Source organism: Hemitrygon akajei, chromosome 10 (assembly GCF_048418815.1).
Source record: "Hemitrygon akajei chromosome 10, sHemAka1.3, whole genome shotgun sequence".
Lineage (NCBI taxonomy): Eukaryota > Metazoa > Chordata > Chondrichthyes > Myliobatiformes > Dasyatidae > Hemitrygon > Hemitrygon akajei.
In genome coordinates, this window is record NC_133133.1 from 75,595,684 (window position 1) to 75,611,947 (window position 16,264).

At 41.2% G+C, this 16,264-nt stretch overlaps 1 protein-coding gene across 2 annotated transcripts in view; it reads left to right on the plus strand.

The window, feature by feature from the left end:
* The window catches only part of LOC140734483 (interferon-inducible GTPase 5-like), a 150,080-nt gene extending 135,675 nt beyond the window's left edge, over positions 1–14,405 (plus strand). The window contains exons 2-3 of one of the 2 annotated variants that reach the window (XM_073058490.1): positions 2,272–2,405; positions 11,616–14,405. In XM_073058490.1, coding sequence (XP_072914591.1) covers positions 2,386–2,405; positions 11,616–12,816 — 1,221 coding nt within the window. In that variant the 5' untranslated portion in view covers positions 2,272–2,385 and the 3' untranslated portion in view covers positions 12,817–14,405. The remainder of the gene's footprint in view (positions 1–2,271; positions 2,406–11,615) is intronic. The other variant, XM_073058488.1, reaches the window with a different exon arrangement.
* Positions 14,406–16,264: the final 1,859 nt, after the last annotated feature.

Sequence of the window (16,264 nt, forward strand, 5' to 3'; positions counted from 1 at the left end):
TGGTTTTTCTGAGCTCTGTGCCGAAGAACTTGGATCTCTGTGCACGCAGCCCAAGATCTTCCATCTCCCACGACACACCGATTTCCTGCAGAGGCACCGACCGTGAGTCCACACGCCTCCACAGCCACAAAATTCCAAATCTCCGAAGGCATGATAATCTTCTAGGCCGCGTACTTGGTATATCATGCAGCAAAGCATCAGGAAAGACACAGACTTGCAGCACCCCAAGCACTACTTATTCACTCGGTAATTTGACGTACCACAGGCTCTCTCTTTCCCTGTGTTAAATAATAGAGTGGGATAAATAACTTTACAATCAGAGAAAGATTTCCAAAATTGGGGAAGCTCTGGAAGACTGAGAGAGCATCATCTCACATATGGTGAGCTTGGAATCTCTTGGTAGTGGGAATATGTTTATAATTTAATCACACTGTATTCTCAAATTTCAAAGTGCATTTATTGTCAATGTGTTGGTTGTCTGTTGTTTCCAATGCTGATGTAAAAGCTGTGTGGGAGGAGTTTTATAGTGGAATATTCATTGCACTGGGGCAGTTCCATTCTCTCAGCCTCAAAACTCTTGGTCTAATGGTATAAAAAAATTGTCACAACTTTCTCGCTGCATTGGATAGCCATGTTATGCCCTTCGCTTTACACAAAATATTGCAGCATGACCTTCTTCACTGTTAGATCTTATAGTTCATCTCATCCACCCAGACTGCGGGCTTCGCATGCTGGGGTAAGTATATCCTTATCTCACCGGGGTTGGAGGTTTCCGGCTACCCTCACCAGGTTTAACCTGCCTGTCAAAGTGGTGTACCGGGGTGTGGCAACTGTTGCATGCAAACAGTTACGTGGAGCCACAGGTGAGAGCTGGGTGGCAGGTGGGGACCAATGGTGGATGAGCTGCCCTTGGCGGAGCACGACAAGCCCACCACCAGAGGGTGTACCCCTCCCTGGACACATGATACACCTCAAAGTATGTATGTTGTGTGCAACCCTGACATCTGTCTTCCCCACATACAGTCACAAACCAAAGAAGAACTATAAAACCAACCCACTCAAACCAAAAACATCAAATATTGAACTCCCTCCCACACCATGTTCAAAAACAAATCATGCAAATGATAACAGAAAAACAAACAAAAGCACAGAATATTAAAAACAGAAAATGAAAAGGCATATTTCAGTACAGTTCAGCTCAGTGTTCATTATCTACCATTCGACCTGATTTGATTGCAGTTGCAATGTCACAGATGTATCTTCATCCCACACAGGCATCACGTTCCTGTGAATCTTGGAACTTGATTAGAAAACAACATCTATTCAAAGTGATTATCATGGCAACTGTGTGGCATTTTGGAGATGATGATTGATTTGCAGATTCCATGTTGTAGAGTGCACTGCAGACAATGTTCTTTCTTATTTCCATTCACCTTCAGCTCTGAGCATCCAGTGTTCCACCACATCCTTTCCTGAAACCTTGAGGAGGAAGCTCAAATCACCTCATATTCTCCTCTGTTGGGTTGAATAATGTAATGAGAGAAATACAGTTGTGTATTTTCTGTTTAGCTACAAGAAAAAATTGGGCAAACATCAATTTCTTCCAGGTTTCTAATGATGCAGCTCTGGTTAGACTGCATCTGCCAGATTCCATTCATTTGTGGTTGCCCTATTATAGGAAAGATCTGGAGGCTTTGGAGAAGGTGAGGAACAGTTTTACCAGGATGTTGCCTAGATTAGAGGACATGTGCCGTGAGGAAAGTTTAGACAAACCGCAGCTGTTTTCTCTGAGTGTAAAGGGATGGGGGTGGTGGAAGGGGGAGTGCTGGGGGATGCAGGGATGTGGGAAGCGTGTTGAAAGTATAGAAAATAATGAGAGACCTGGAAGGAGATATTTTCCCAAAATATCAAACACTACAAGTGCATGTTTAAAAGTAATGTTTTTGCACAGAGACTGGTAGTGCCTAGATCTTTCTGCCACAGATGGTGGTGGAAGCAGACACAACAGTAGCATTTAAGAGAGATTTAGACAGACACATGAACATGCAGGGAATGCAGAGATAAGGATCTTGTGCAGGTAGATGGGATGAGTTTATTTTGGCATCATGGTCAGCAGGAACAATATGAGCCAAGGACCCTGTTTCTATGCTGTACTTTTCTATGCACTGGTTTCTTACATTATTTTCCAGTGATTAAAGGTGATTTGCTGAGCATCCTTAAATAATCTCGATAGACAAAGGACCATCAGTCACTCTTTTTACTTCCTTCAAGGAGATAGCTACACAAAGACAAAGAGGAGACTCAAGCCCTCAACCACTCTCCCTGTTTGGTGCTGGGAATACTGGATTGTCACACAGGCCACGCTGTCAGGAACAGCCATCAGAAATGGGAGGCACAAGCTCCAGGTAGGTCAGAACATGCCACACCGTGTGTCTCTGCAATGAACCCCACCTCAGCAACTCCTGCCAGTGCACTGCACACTGAGTGCTCAGCATTCTCATTGGTACATGGGATCTGCTTTGTTGATCAGCTGCCATCCTGATAAATCTGATCCCATTGTGGGGTTGGATCTGGAATTCCTGAGTGTGGACCCAGTGACCGTGTGGAGCAATGATATCAGTGTATGATGGAGAGGAAGCTGTAGGTGGTGGTGTTCCCTTCCATCAAATTCCTTGTCACAGAACACAGAATGTCTCAACCTGGGAACAGGCCCTTCAGCTCACGATGTTATGTCACACCATTTAAGCTAATGATATCTCACTGAACCAGTTACTCTGCCTGTACATGGTTCATATCTCTCCATTCTCTGCAATTACACATACTTTATCAAAGAACCTCTTAAACTCCTCAATCATATCTATTGCCACCATCACCCCTTTCACCTTAACATTCTTCAGCAGATCCAACATCAACTTTTTCTTTATTTTCAAATGCTCCAGCATATTAGCATGCTCCACATTGTTCTCACTGTTCTCCATGACTTTCCCCTTGTTGGATCAATACACAAAACCCTGTAGGATCTCAGTAGGTCAGGCACAGATGCTGCTTGATCTGCTGAATTTGCCCAGTATTTTGTCTGGTACTCATTTAGGACTTCTCCATATCCTGCACCTCCAAACATATGTTTAATCCTCTATTGTTGAGTGGTCCTACTCTATCCCTGGTTATTCTCTTACATTTGATGTGTGTATAGAATGCTCTGGGATTCCCTTTAATATAACATGGAAGAACTTTTCATTGCCCCTCCTGGGTTACCTAATTCCCTTTTTGAGTTCTTCTCTGGCTTCTTTACATCCCTCAAGGACTCTGTTCGATTATGTTAACTACCTGAACTGTACATACAGTTCCTTTCCCCTCTTGACTGAATTAATAATCTTTTTCAAATGCTCCCTTAATCTGCCACACTTGTCCTTCCATCTGTCTAGAACAAATCAGTTCCATATTCTGTAAAGTTGGCCATTAAACACCTGACAAAGAACAGATTTGCCCAACCACAACTATTCCTGATTAACTCTACCTAATTACTACGTATTTAAAACTCTGAGAATTTAATGTTTTCCTGTAATATCTATACTCACTCAAAGCTATCAGAATTTAAGGTATTGTAATCACTGTTTCCTCTTACTTCTCCCCACTTAATGGTCAGTCAGCTGACCAGTCACATTTCCCAATAACTGGTCTGGAGTGGCCCTTGTTCTAGTTGGATTATCCACAGATCGTTTTAAGAAACTGTCTTTGATGAACCTTGAAAATTCTGCCCTGTCTAAATCACTTGCACAAAGAAGGCCCCAGTCTAATTTGGGGAAATTGCAGTTTCGCATTAAAGGAACTCTGTTGTTTTTGACAATCTTCCCAATCTGCCTGCATGTTTGTTCTTTAATATCTTGGTTACTACTGGGGTCTCTATAATGTAATCCAATCAGAGTAATTGCACCTTGAGTTTTACCCTTATGGGCTCAGTGGATAAGCCCCCATTATCCACTCCCTCTGAGAGCAGCTGTGATATTGTCCCTAATCAGTAGTGCCCTGTTTTATTAGTGGAGATCAGGGGGTTGTGAGTCGCTGTCAGAGTAGCCAAGAAGAAACAGTGTAGAGGACGTGTATGTAGCACACAGTGACAAGTCTGTGTGGTATTGGTGTCAAGAGTAGGTGGTTAGACTCTCCTTGTTTGGAGATGGTCACAGCCTGGTACATTAGTTACAAACATGTTACTAGTCTTTGTTTATCCCAGACATGAATGTTTTACAGCTTTTTCATCTTTTCAAATCACTTGTACTTTTTTATTTTTCTTTATGACACCCAGACTCATCTCTGTTGCCACCCTCCACCCCCCCCCCCACTGAGCATTCCCACCTTTCCCATGCACCTGCTTATTTCCATCCAACAAATTCTCTCACACACACATCAAGTTTCCAACTTTCCCACCCCCACCTGCATGACAAGCAGTTTACAGGGGCACATTAACCTAACAACTAACACAGTGAGGCAGGATCACCCATGGGAAATCGACTCGGTCACAGGAGAGCATGCAGACTCCACACAGACAGCACCAGAGACCAGGAGTGAAGCCAGGTCACTGGTGGTGTCAGTCCACTGCACCTCCCTGGGTCACTCTGTTACAGCAGGCATGAATTTGTTTAGTTTTCATGATGAAGTGAATTGAATCTTGTGTAATTATCAGCAAACCTCTGACATCTGACCTTGCAGAGAAAGGGAGGTGTTACGTACCCGTGACACATGACAGTGGTACCCTTGTCACGTGACTGGGGTTGAAGTTATACTGGACATGAGGTAATGGTGGAGTGATGTCATTTTCCCGCCAGTGGAGGTCATGTGACAGGTTTTTTCTACAGGGTATAAAAGGAAGACCCACCCTGTCAGGTGGGGCAGTTCGTGGCTGGATTTGCCAAGATGAGTTCATGTTACTGTGTGATTTAATGTGATGACGCAGTTTAGTTAAAAATGAAGTTTTATATAATGCCTAAAGTTTAAAAGGTCAGAGCCAACGGTTTCTTTGCTGATGGAGAGTGAAGAAAAGTTTGGAAAATGGAGATCGAGAAGAATTGATTTTCGATGGATTGACTTCGACTTTGTTTGATCCTCATTCGGAAGGATTTCGTTGACTATTCTCGCTGTTGACCCCTGGGATGACCAGAAAGGGTTTGAGAATAGTGTGGAAGAGAGGTCAGTCACTTTAAGTTGTTATATTTAATAAAATTCGACGTGGGAGTTCGACGCTGGGAATCGAAGGACATTGACGTGGAAGAGAATTTACATCGCTTTAAAAAGTCTCTCCTTTTAAAAGTACCGTGAGCTTTTGAACTGTCGGCATATCGTTCTTTGAACTGTTTTCATTCGGCAATTCGCTTTAGAGAACTGAGTTTTTTTCAATACTACTTTAAAGACTGTTTGAGACTGCAAAGCTATTAAGAACTGTCTGACCAGCTGCCAGCAGCTGAGCTCGGACCATTGTTTGGGTTTGTTTACATTTGAAGGGGGTTTGTTATCAGTGTTTAATAAACGTGTTATTCGTTATAAAACCCCTTGCCTAACTCATCTATATTATTGTTGCCCGAATACGTAACATAATTATGGGGGCTTCGTTCGGAATTGAATTATTTGTGTTTAAAAAGTTTTTTGAATTTTGAATCGGTGTTTTGGTAACGGGGATTGCTCGATTTTTTTTTGTTGTTTGATTGGCTTGTGAGTGGTATTCGGCAACGATGAATATTGATGAGTTTCTGGATTCGCCAGTCGCGGATTTGTTAGCGAAGGCGAAAAAAACTGAAGTGTCTGAACTTGCTAATCGGTTGCATCTTAAAGGGATTTTGCCAACTACTTCAAAAGCTGTAATACAGAGAAAGATTGCATCACATTTTGTGGCTTCGGGTCATTTTGAAGAATCGATTTTAGAATCGTTTCCAATAAGTAATCTGGAGATGCAGTTGCAAATTGAACAAATGATGTTAGAAAGGTGTAAATTGGAAGCTGAACAAAAGCAAAGGGATTTTGAATATGCAATGGCTAAATTAAGGTCTGTAGAACAGTCTGCTAATTCTAAAAAACCGTTTGTTGCTAGCCAAGAAATTAAATTGGTCCCTCCATTTAGTGAAACAGAAGTGGAGAGATATTTTCAACATTTTGAAACTATTGCTCGGATGTCAGAGTGGCCGAAAGATGAATGGTCAGTGTTATTACAGAGTGTAATCAAAGGCAAGGCACAACAGGTTTACACAGCTTTAACTGCTGCGCAAGCATTAGATTATGATATTGTGAAAGAAAATATTCTCAAATCGTATGAGTTGGTCCCAGAAGAGTATAGGGAAAGATTCAGGAGTTTGAAAAAGTCTGTGGAAAAGACTTATGTGGAATTTGCCTATGATAAAGCTATGTGTTTTGAGAGATGGGTTTCTTCTAAAAATGTAAATGAGGACTATGATACATTGAGAGAGCTGATTTTGATGGAGGAATTTAAAAGAAGCATTCCTGTTGAAGTAAGGACCTACTTAAATGAGAGGGATACTGATAAATTGCAGGACTGTGCTAGATTAGCTGATGAGTATGTTTTAATCCATAAGAATAAATTTCCTCAGGGTAGAATTTTTAAGAGGAGAAATAATATGGAGACTCGAGGTAAATCAGAAATTAAATTAGAGGTTAATGAGAGAGGTAAGGAGGAAGGAAAACCTGTGAAGGAAAGACAGTTTGGTCTTATTTGTAACTATTGTAAGAAGCCTGGCCATGTAATAGCTAACTGTTTCAAATTGAAAAAGAAAGAGAAGGAAGCAGTTCCGGATGCTTGTGTGCAACGTACTGAAGCACCTGTAAAGTTACAGGGTTTGGTAAACACAAATGAGGATTTGTTAGAGTCTGACAAAGTTAGAAAGGGATATGATCATTTTATAACTGAAGGGTTTGTATCCTTGAAAGAAGGATCTACTCTGGTGCCAATAAAAATTCTTAGGGATACTGGAGCTTCTCAATCACTGATGTTAGATAGTGTGTTGAAGTTTAATGAAGAGAGTGATACTGGTGAGGTAAATTACATAAGAGGTGTTGGAAGTGATTTTATGCCTGTGCGTTTACATGAAGTAAATTTAAAGTCAGGGTTAGTTACAGGATTTGTTAAGGTAGGACTACAGCATAGCTTACCTGTGAAGGGTATTTCTTTATTGTTAGGTAATGACTTGGCAGGTGGACAAGTTTTTCCTGAAGTGCATTTGACAATGGAATCAGAGGTACCTGAGGTGAATTCTAACACAGATTTTTCTTGTGTTGTGACTAGAGCTATGGCTAAAAAAATTGATGTGCAGAATGAGGTTGTTACTCATGACTGTTCAACTCAGGATTCGAGTTTTGAGGATGTGTCAGAAACTTTCTTACCTTTGTTGTTTGAACAAGATTCTGGGAGTAAGTCTGACTATGAAGATTTATCTCTGTCTCGGAAGGAGATGATAGCAGAGCAGAATAGAGATCCTGAGATTGTAAAATTAAGGGAACAAGCTTTACTAGGTAGTGAAATTGAGAAGGTGTCAGTAGGATATTACTTGGAAAAAGGAGTGTTGATGAGAAAGTGGAGGTCGCCTACAATTCCTGCAAGTGAGGAATGGAATGTTGTTTATCAGGTGGTTGTTCCTAAAGTTTATCGGAATGAGATTTTGACTTTAGCTCATAGTGTGCCTTTAGGTGGACATCAAGGGGTAAGGAAAACTGTGGACAAGATTTTAAAACATTTTTACTGGCCTGGTTTAAGAAAAGATGTGGCGATGTTTTGTAAGACGTGCCATACTTGTCAAATTGTGGGTAAACCAAATCAGGTTACACCAGTAGCTCCATTACAACCTATTCCAGCATTTGGTGAACCGTTTTCTAAAGTTATTGTAGATTGTGTTGGTCCATTACCAAAGACAAAAACTGGTTATCAGTATTTGTTGACTATCATGTGTACTTCGTCTAGGTTTCCAGAGGCAGTACCACTTAGGAATATAAAAGCTAAAACTGTGACGAAGGCTCTTATAAAATTCTTTACTTATTTTGGATTGCCTAAGGAAATACAAACTGATCAAGGTAGTAATTTTATGTCTGGATTGTTTCAACAGATAGTTTATAAATTGGGGGCTAAGCAAATTACTTCGTCTGCATACCATCCAGAATCGCAAGGTGCCTTGGAGAGGTTTCATTCTACTCTCAAGAATATGATTAGGACATATTGTGTGGAGAATGAAAGTGACTGGGATGAGAGTATAAACTTAGTTTTATTTGCAGTAAGGGAATTGGTACAGGAATCTTTAGGGTTTAGTCCATTTGAACTTGTGTTTGGACATAGAGTTAGAGGACCTTTAGCTTTATTGAAGGAACAGTGGATTAGTAAGGAAGTGCATACTAATTTGTTGGACTATGTTTTGAAATTTAAGGACAGGTTACATAGAGCTTGTAGCTTAGCCAAGGAAAATTTGAAGTTGGCTCAGGAGAAAATGAAGACTTGGTATGATAAGGAAGCTAGGATGAGGATGTTTAAGCCTGGAGATAAGGTGTTGGTTTTTTTCCCAGTGCAGACAAATCCTTTACAAGCTAGATTTCATGGACCTTATGAAATTGTGTCTAGAGTTAATGATGTGGATTATGTAATAAAAACTCCAGATCGTAGAAGGTCAACACAACTTTGCCACATAAATATGATTAAACCATATTTTGAGAAACAATCTGATACTGTGACTGTTGTGGTTAGTGAGAATGAGTTTGATTTAACTGGGAACATGATAGATGATTCATCTGACTTTCATTCTAAATCTAACATTGTTTCTGTTAGGTTACCTAATTCGACTATTTTGGAAAATATGGATGAGAAATTAGCACATTTACAGCTAGAGCAGAAACAACAGATGAAGGAATTGATTTTTAAGTATAAGGATTTGTTTCCAGATGTTCCGAGAAGGACTACTATAGCTTCACATGATGTAGATGTTGGAGATGCCAAACCTATTAAACAACATCCATATAGGATGAACATGGAAAAATGTGAACTTGCTGAGAAAGAAATTGAATACATGTTAGAGAATGATATTATTAGACATTCTAACTCGAATTGGAGTTCGCCATGTGTTATGGTGCCAAAACCTGATGGTAGTATTAGGTTTTGTACGGACTATAGAAAGGTGAATGCTGTAACGAAAACAGATGCATATCCAATTCCTAGAGTGGATGATTGTGTAGATAAAGTTGGAAAAGCAAAGTTCCTTACAAAGATTGATTTATTGAAAGGGTATTGGTGTGTTCCATTAACGGACAGAGGTAGAGAGATTTCTGCATTTGTAACTCCATCTGGGTTATATGAGTATAATGTTCTTCCATTTGGGATGAAGAATGCCCCAGGTACTTTTCAGAGGATGATTAATTCTGTGATTCAGGGATTGAAAGATACTGATGCTTATATTGATGATTTAGTGACAGGAAATGATACTTGGGAAGCACATATTATTGCGGTGGAGAAATTGTTTGAAAAGCTTTCAAAAGCTAACTTGACTATTAATTTAGCCAAGAGTGAATTTGGACATGCTACTGTGACTTACCTTGGTTATGTTGTGGGTCAAGGTAAGGTAGCTCCTGTTCAGGCAAAAGTTCAGGCAATTTTGGAAATTCCCACTCCGACGGGGAAAAAAACTCTCAGAAGGTTTTTGGGAATGGTAGGATATTATCGAAAATTTTGTAAGAATTTTGCTAATGTTGCCCTTCCATTAACTAATCTTCTGCAGAAGAATGTGAAGTTTGTGTGGACAGTGTTTTGTCAGGAAGCATTTGAAAAATTGAAAACAATGATATGTGAACAACCTGTGCTTAAGGCACCTGACTTTGAAAAACCTTTTTCATTAGCTGTGGATGCTAGTGATGAAGCTGCGGGAGCAGTATTGATGCAAAGGAATGAGGGTGATGAGGTTGATCATCCAGTAGCTTACTTTTCTAAGAAATTTAATAAGCATCAAAGAAACTATTCAACAATAGAGAAAGAATTGTTATCTCTTGTTTTAGCTTTGGAATATTTTGAGGTATATGTTGGTACAACTCAAAAACCACTTATTGTTTACACTGATCATAATCCGTTAGTTTTTCTGAGTAAGATGAAAAACAAAAACAGAAGATTATTAAATTGGAGTTTGATGTTACAAGAGTACAATATTGTGATAACTCATATTAAAGGTAAAGATAATGTGGTTGCTGATTGTCTATCTCGATGTTGAATGTACAATGGTTTTTTTTTTGGAGTGGTTTTTTTTTATTGTAACACTCCTACTGTATTGTATATTGTGTATGTTATATGATTTATACATTTGTTTTTTTTGTAAGTAATTGTTAAAAATTTTTGTTCTTGATAGACCAAAAATGTTTTTTTTTGGAGGGAGGTGTTACGTACCCGTGACACATGACAGTGGTACCCTTGTCACGTGACTGGGGTTGAAGTTATACTGGACATGAGGTAATGGTGGAGTGATGTCATTTTCCCGCCAGTGGAGGTCATGTGACAGGTTTTTTCTACAGGGTATAAAAGGAAGACCCACCCTGTCAGGTGGGGCAGTTCGTGGCTGGATTTGCCAAGATGAGTTCATGTTACTGTGTGATTTAATGTGATGACGCAGTTTAGTTAAAAATGAAGTTTTATATAATGCCTAAAGTTTAAAAGGTCAGAGCCAACGGTTTCTTTGCTGATGGAGAGTGAAGAAAAGTTTGGAAAATGGAGATCGAGAAGAATTGATTTTCGATGGATTGACTTCGACTTTGTTTGATCCTCATTCGGAAGGATTTCGTTGACTATTCTCGCTGTTGACCCCTGGGATGACCAGAAAGGGTTTGAGAATAGTGTGGAAGAGAGGTCAGTCACTTTAAGTTGTTATATTTAATAAAATTCGACGTGGGAGTTCGACGCTGGGAATCGAAGGACATTGACGTGGAAGAGAATTTACATCGCTTTAAAAAGTCTCTCCTTTTAAAAGTACCGTGAGCTTTTGAACTGTCGGCATATCGTTCTTTGAACTGTTTTCATTCGGCAATTCGCTTTAGAGAACTGAGTTTTTTTCAATACTACTTTAAAGACTGTTTGAGACTGCAAAGCTATTAAGAACTGTCTGACCAGCTGCCAGCAGCTGAGCTCGGACCATTGTTTGGGTTTGTTTACATTTGAAGGGGGTTTGTTATCAGTGTTTAATAAACGTGTTATTCGTTATAAAACCCCTTGCCTAACTCATCTATATTATTGTTGCCCGAATACGTAACAGAGGTCATTTATGATGGAGTTGATATTGGTTGAACTGGCAGCTCTCATGTAAGGACATCTGCATTGATATCATGAGGATGTATGGATAGATTTCCAATACTCATAGTTCTAGAGAGCCAGGTTGCATCCTGACCTATGGTGTTACCCACATGAAATTTGCAAGTATTCTTTGTCCTGTAGGTTTGCCTGTATATGGCAATTACCACCCACATGGGAATGAGCTGCTGATTTTTGAGTTAATTGGTCACTACAAGTTGTCCCAAATGAGGTGGATGACAAGAGAATGGGGATCTGAAGAAATGGAAGTTTTTAACAATTAGAAATTCTAATGGAACATGTTTCCTTTCAGTCAACAGGTGGCTGAGGCTGAGAATGCCACATTCTTCACAAAGGAAGAGCTCAACAAACTGAAGTCCGACTTTGAAACAGGTGGGGTGGAAAAGGTTAAATTTCTGATAAAGCAGAAGGTAGAAGAACTGGATCAGACAGAGCTTAACATCGCAGTGACAGGAGAAACAGGTGCAGGAAAATCCACCTTCATCAATGCCATGAGAGGACTTTGGAGTACTGATCCGGGAGCAGCTAAAGTTGGGCTCATTGAAACTACAAAGGAACCAGCTGGATTTTCACATCCCAATTTCTCCAACGTCCGCTACTGGGACCTGCCAGGGATTGGATCCACAGAATTTCCCGCTGATAAATATCTTAAGCAAATGAAATTTGAAAAATATAATTTCTTCATAATAATATCAGCTGGTCGTTTCACAGAAAATGACACAAAACTTGCAAAAGACATTAAACGGTTGGGGAAAAGATTCTATTTTGTCCGCAGCAAGATTGATGCTGATTTTGATTCAATGAGAAAAGTGGGGAAGGAAATTGATGAGGAAAAAGAACTGGAATTTATTCGGAATAACTGTTTAAAGAATTTGAGAGAAGCGGGGATTCTGAACCCGTCTGTGTTCCTGATATCCAGTTTTGAACAGGATCGATATGATTTCAATCAGTTAAATAGAACACTTGAAGACGATCTGCCAGTTATAATGAAATGTATCTTTGTGCTGGCCTATCCAAACCGAAGTGTGGAGATTATTCAAAAGAAAAAGAAAATGCTGCAGAATCGTATCTGGATGTTGGCAACGCTTTCGGGAGCTGTGGGAGCAGTCCCCGTTCCTGGTCTCTCTGCTGCTTGTGATATCAGCATACTGATTGGGGCAATAATCTATTTCCGTAAATGTCTGTGTCTGGATGATGCCTCACTTCAAAGACTGGCCAACATCACAAATAAACCTGTGAAAGAGATTAAGGCCAAAGTTAAAGCATCCCTGCTGGGGAAAATAAATGTAGATACATTTATAAGGTTGGGTTGGAGTGCTACAGTTATTGCCGTTTCAATTTTGGAAGGTGGTCTTTACTCCATCCCCATCATTGGTTCCATTTTTGGAGCAGGATCATCATTTCTCATGACCTACAATCTACTGACTAATGCACTGAAGGATCTTACAGAGAACGCAGAGACGGTGATGAAGTTTGCATTTGGCATCAAATAACTGGTTGGCACCAACATCTATACAATGAGCTAATGGTCTGTTCTGGTTAAAATATTTAAGAGGCCTGTCTCTAAACCCTGCCGTAATTCCACATGAAAACTTTCCCCTTTGTTGCTTTCCTTTCTGAAATATTGCTTATCCAATTCTGAGCAACACTTGTGCCTGACCGAGGGAGTGCAACTCTGTTAAAGACATGAAACAGGTGGACATAAATGACATGTGATCCTAATTTGAAGAGGAGCCGAGAAGTTATCTCCAGGTGTCTGAATGATGCTCACCCGTCAATCAATAGCCTGTGTCAGACTGTGTGGACATTATAAGGTCACAGTGTTTGCAATATTGCTGTGTACAAACTAGTGGCTGTGTTTTCCCTTCAATATCTGTAAAGATCTGATTGTGACATCATTAAAAAGGTAGTGGAAAGGCATTTCAGGAAATCATTAAAGCATGACTCCTAACTGAAGCACAACTCACATTTAAAAGAGCTGTTGAAATCATTAAATCAAAACAAAACAGCAGCCTGAGACACAACAACAGACAGAGACAATTGAGTTTCAGTCAGGAATGAAAGTGAGCGTGAACAAAATTGTAGTGTCTGAGCAGAAACCAGCCTGACCAATCAAACTGTTGTGACAATGACTCACAGAAACAAATGGAAAATTAATTAAAATGGAATTACACAATGGCTCAGCTGTTTCAGTCATTTCACAAAATCAGATTGAAAGTCATCTCAGAGATACTGAACTGGAGCCTTCAGACATCCAACTAAGAAATCATACTGGAGAAAGATAATTCCAGTGGGAGTGACACTTGTAACAGAGAAATACAACAACCAACAGGACACATTGAGTTTGTATGTGGTGAAAACAGCAGGACCAGCATTGTGGGGATGTGAGTAGCTGAGACAACTACAACTTGGCTGGAGATATATCCTCCATTTGCATGCCACATCCTCTGCCATAGAGTCAACAAAAAATGAATTGAGAACGATTCTGGATGAAGCCACAGCAGTGTTCAAGGATGCCATTGGAAAACTCAGACATATCAACAGTAAAATAGTGTTAAGCCACACCAAAATGTTACAAAGCCCACCGAGTTCCTTATACTGTCCATGATAAAGGATCCAGTGAACTAGATCGGCTGGAGACTATATCAGTATTTTCAAGGTGGAATGGAGCCCATGGGTAATAGCAGTAGTTCCAGTAGCCAAGAAGAATGGGTCTGATAGGATCTATGGTGATGTTAAGGTCACCACCAACCCAGTCCTGAAAGTAGATCAATGCCTTCTGCCCAGGATAGAGGATATGTTTTCAATCCTTTCTGAGGGGAAGCATTTCAGCTTTGGGCTTCGCAGAGGGCAACCAACAGATGGTGATGTCAGACTCTACTCACACACTATGATCCACCTCTTCCAGTGAAGCTTTCCTGTAATGCCTTGTCTTGTGGTACAGATGCAGTCATGTCAACTGTTAGGAGTGATGGAAGTGAACGCTCTGCAGCCTTTGCATCATGTTCCCTGACCACTGCAGAGAAAATAATACACAGATTGACAGAGAGGCATTGAGTCTGGTTGGGGAAGTAAAAAGGTACAACCATATATACACAACACTGGAAGAACTCAGCAGGTCAGGCAGCATCCGCGAAAAAAGAGTAACCAACGTTTCGGGCCGAGACCCTTCATCAGGAATGTGGGGGAAGAGCGGGCCGAAGCCCAGTAATAGAGATAGGGGAGAGGGTAGGGCCTAGAGGCACCAGGTGGAAAACCAATCAGAGGAAAGGTAAAGGGGGAGGGGGAGGGGATAATCATGAAAGAACTGTAGAGATAAAGAAGCAGAAAGTTGAAAGGGGAGAGAGGCAGAGAGGGACCTGGGATAGGGGGAGGGGGAGGGGTTGGGAATTACCCAAAATTGGAGAATTCAATGTTCATACCACCAGGCTGGAGGCTACCCAGACGGTAGATGAGGTGTTGCTCCTCCAACCTGAGTTTGGCCTCATCATGGCAGTAGAGGAGGCCATGTATGGACATATCTAGATGGGAATGAGAGGCAGAGTTGAAGTGGGTGGCAACCGGGAGGTCCTGTCTATTGTGACGGACGGAGTGTAGGTGCTCGACGAAGCAGTCCCGACGCAGATTGGGGGACCGCTTCGTCGAGCACCTACGCTCCATCCGTCACAATAGACAGGACCTCCCGGTTGCCACCCACTTCAACTCTGCCTCTCATTCCCATCTAGATATGTCCATACATGGCCTCCTCTACTGCCATGATGAGGCCAAACTCAGGTTGGAGGAGCAACACCTCATCTACCGTCTGGGTAGCCTCCAGCCTGGTGGTATGAACATTAAATTCTCCAATTTCGGTTAATTCCCTCCCCCTCCCCCTCCCCCTCCCCCTATCCCAGGTCCCTCTCTGCCTCTCTCCCCTTTCAACTTCCTGCTTCTTTATCTCTACAGTTCTTTCATGCTTATCCCCTCCCCCCTTTACCTTTCCTCTGATTGGTTTTCCACCTGGTGCCTCTGGGCCCTACCCCCTCCCCTATCTCTATTACTGGGCTTCGGCCCTCTCTTCCCCCCAATCCTGATGAAGGGTCTCGGCCCGAAACGTTGGTTACTCTTTTCTCACGGATGCTGCCTGACCTGCTGAGTTCTTCCAGCGTTGTGTATGTATTCTTTGATCCACAGCATCTGCAGTTGTATTTTTGTGTTAAGGTACAACCATGACCTGTATGTGAGAGAGTTTACCGTTGTTACTGATTATCCACCACTGGTGTCCATTTTCAATCCACACAAGGGTGTTCCACTATCAGCAGCACAAATACAAAGATGGGCTCAGATTCTTGGAGGACTCAATTACAAGATCAAATTCAAGAGGATGACAAATCATGGAAATGCTAATGGATTGTCCCATTTACACTTGGAAAAGGAACTACCTAAAAAAATTTACAAAAGTGGACAAACCTCTTGATTAAGACAAAGCACATCGGCACTGCACCACCCAGCTACAAGTGGTTTAGTGGAGAGGTTTGTCCAGAGTCTAAAGACTACACTGTGATCAATGTCAGCAGAACACACTATTCTAACACTGAATCTGCTACAGAAATACGTGGTAGCTCACTGGTCAGTCAAAAGGCAAGGAATTTGACTATAAACACAGCTAATTACCCCTTTTCTGAAGCAATCTGTTGTATATTTCCACTGCAAACAGTGAAGAGGAATGCAAGGCAAAGCAAATTCACGGGATGAACCATCATGGTACTTTGCAGAATTTAGGCAATGTAGTGAGGCATTTGGAGAGGAGAAATCAAGGCAGAGGAGTTTTGACACCCATGCAGCTGGTCAATGTGCGAGGTTGGATTGCTCTGGGCATCAAGCCAATTTGGAGAAATCGAGAGTGGCTTTAGACTGGGCAGTGAAATCTGGGCATGGAGCGAGTCATTAGGCAGCGTGGTC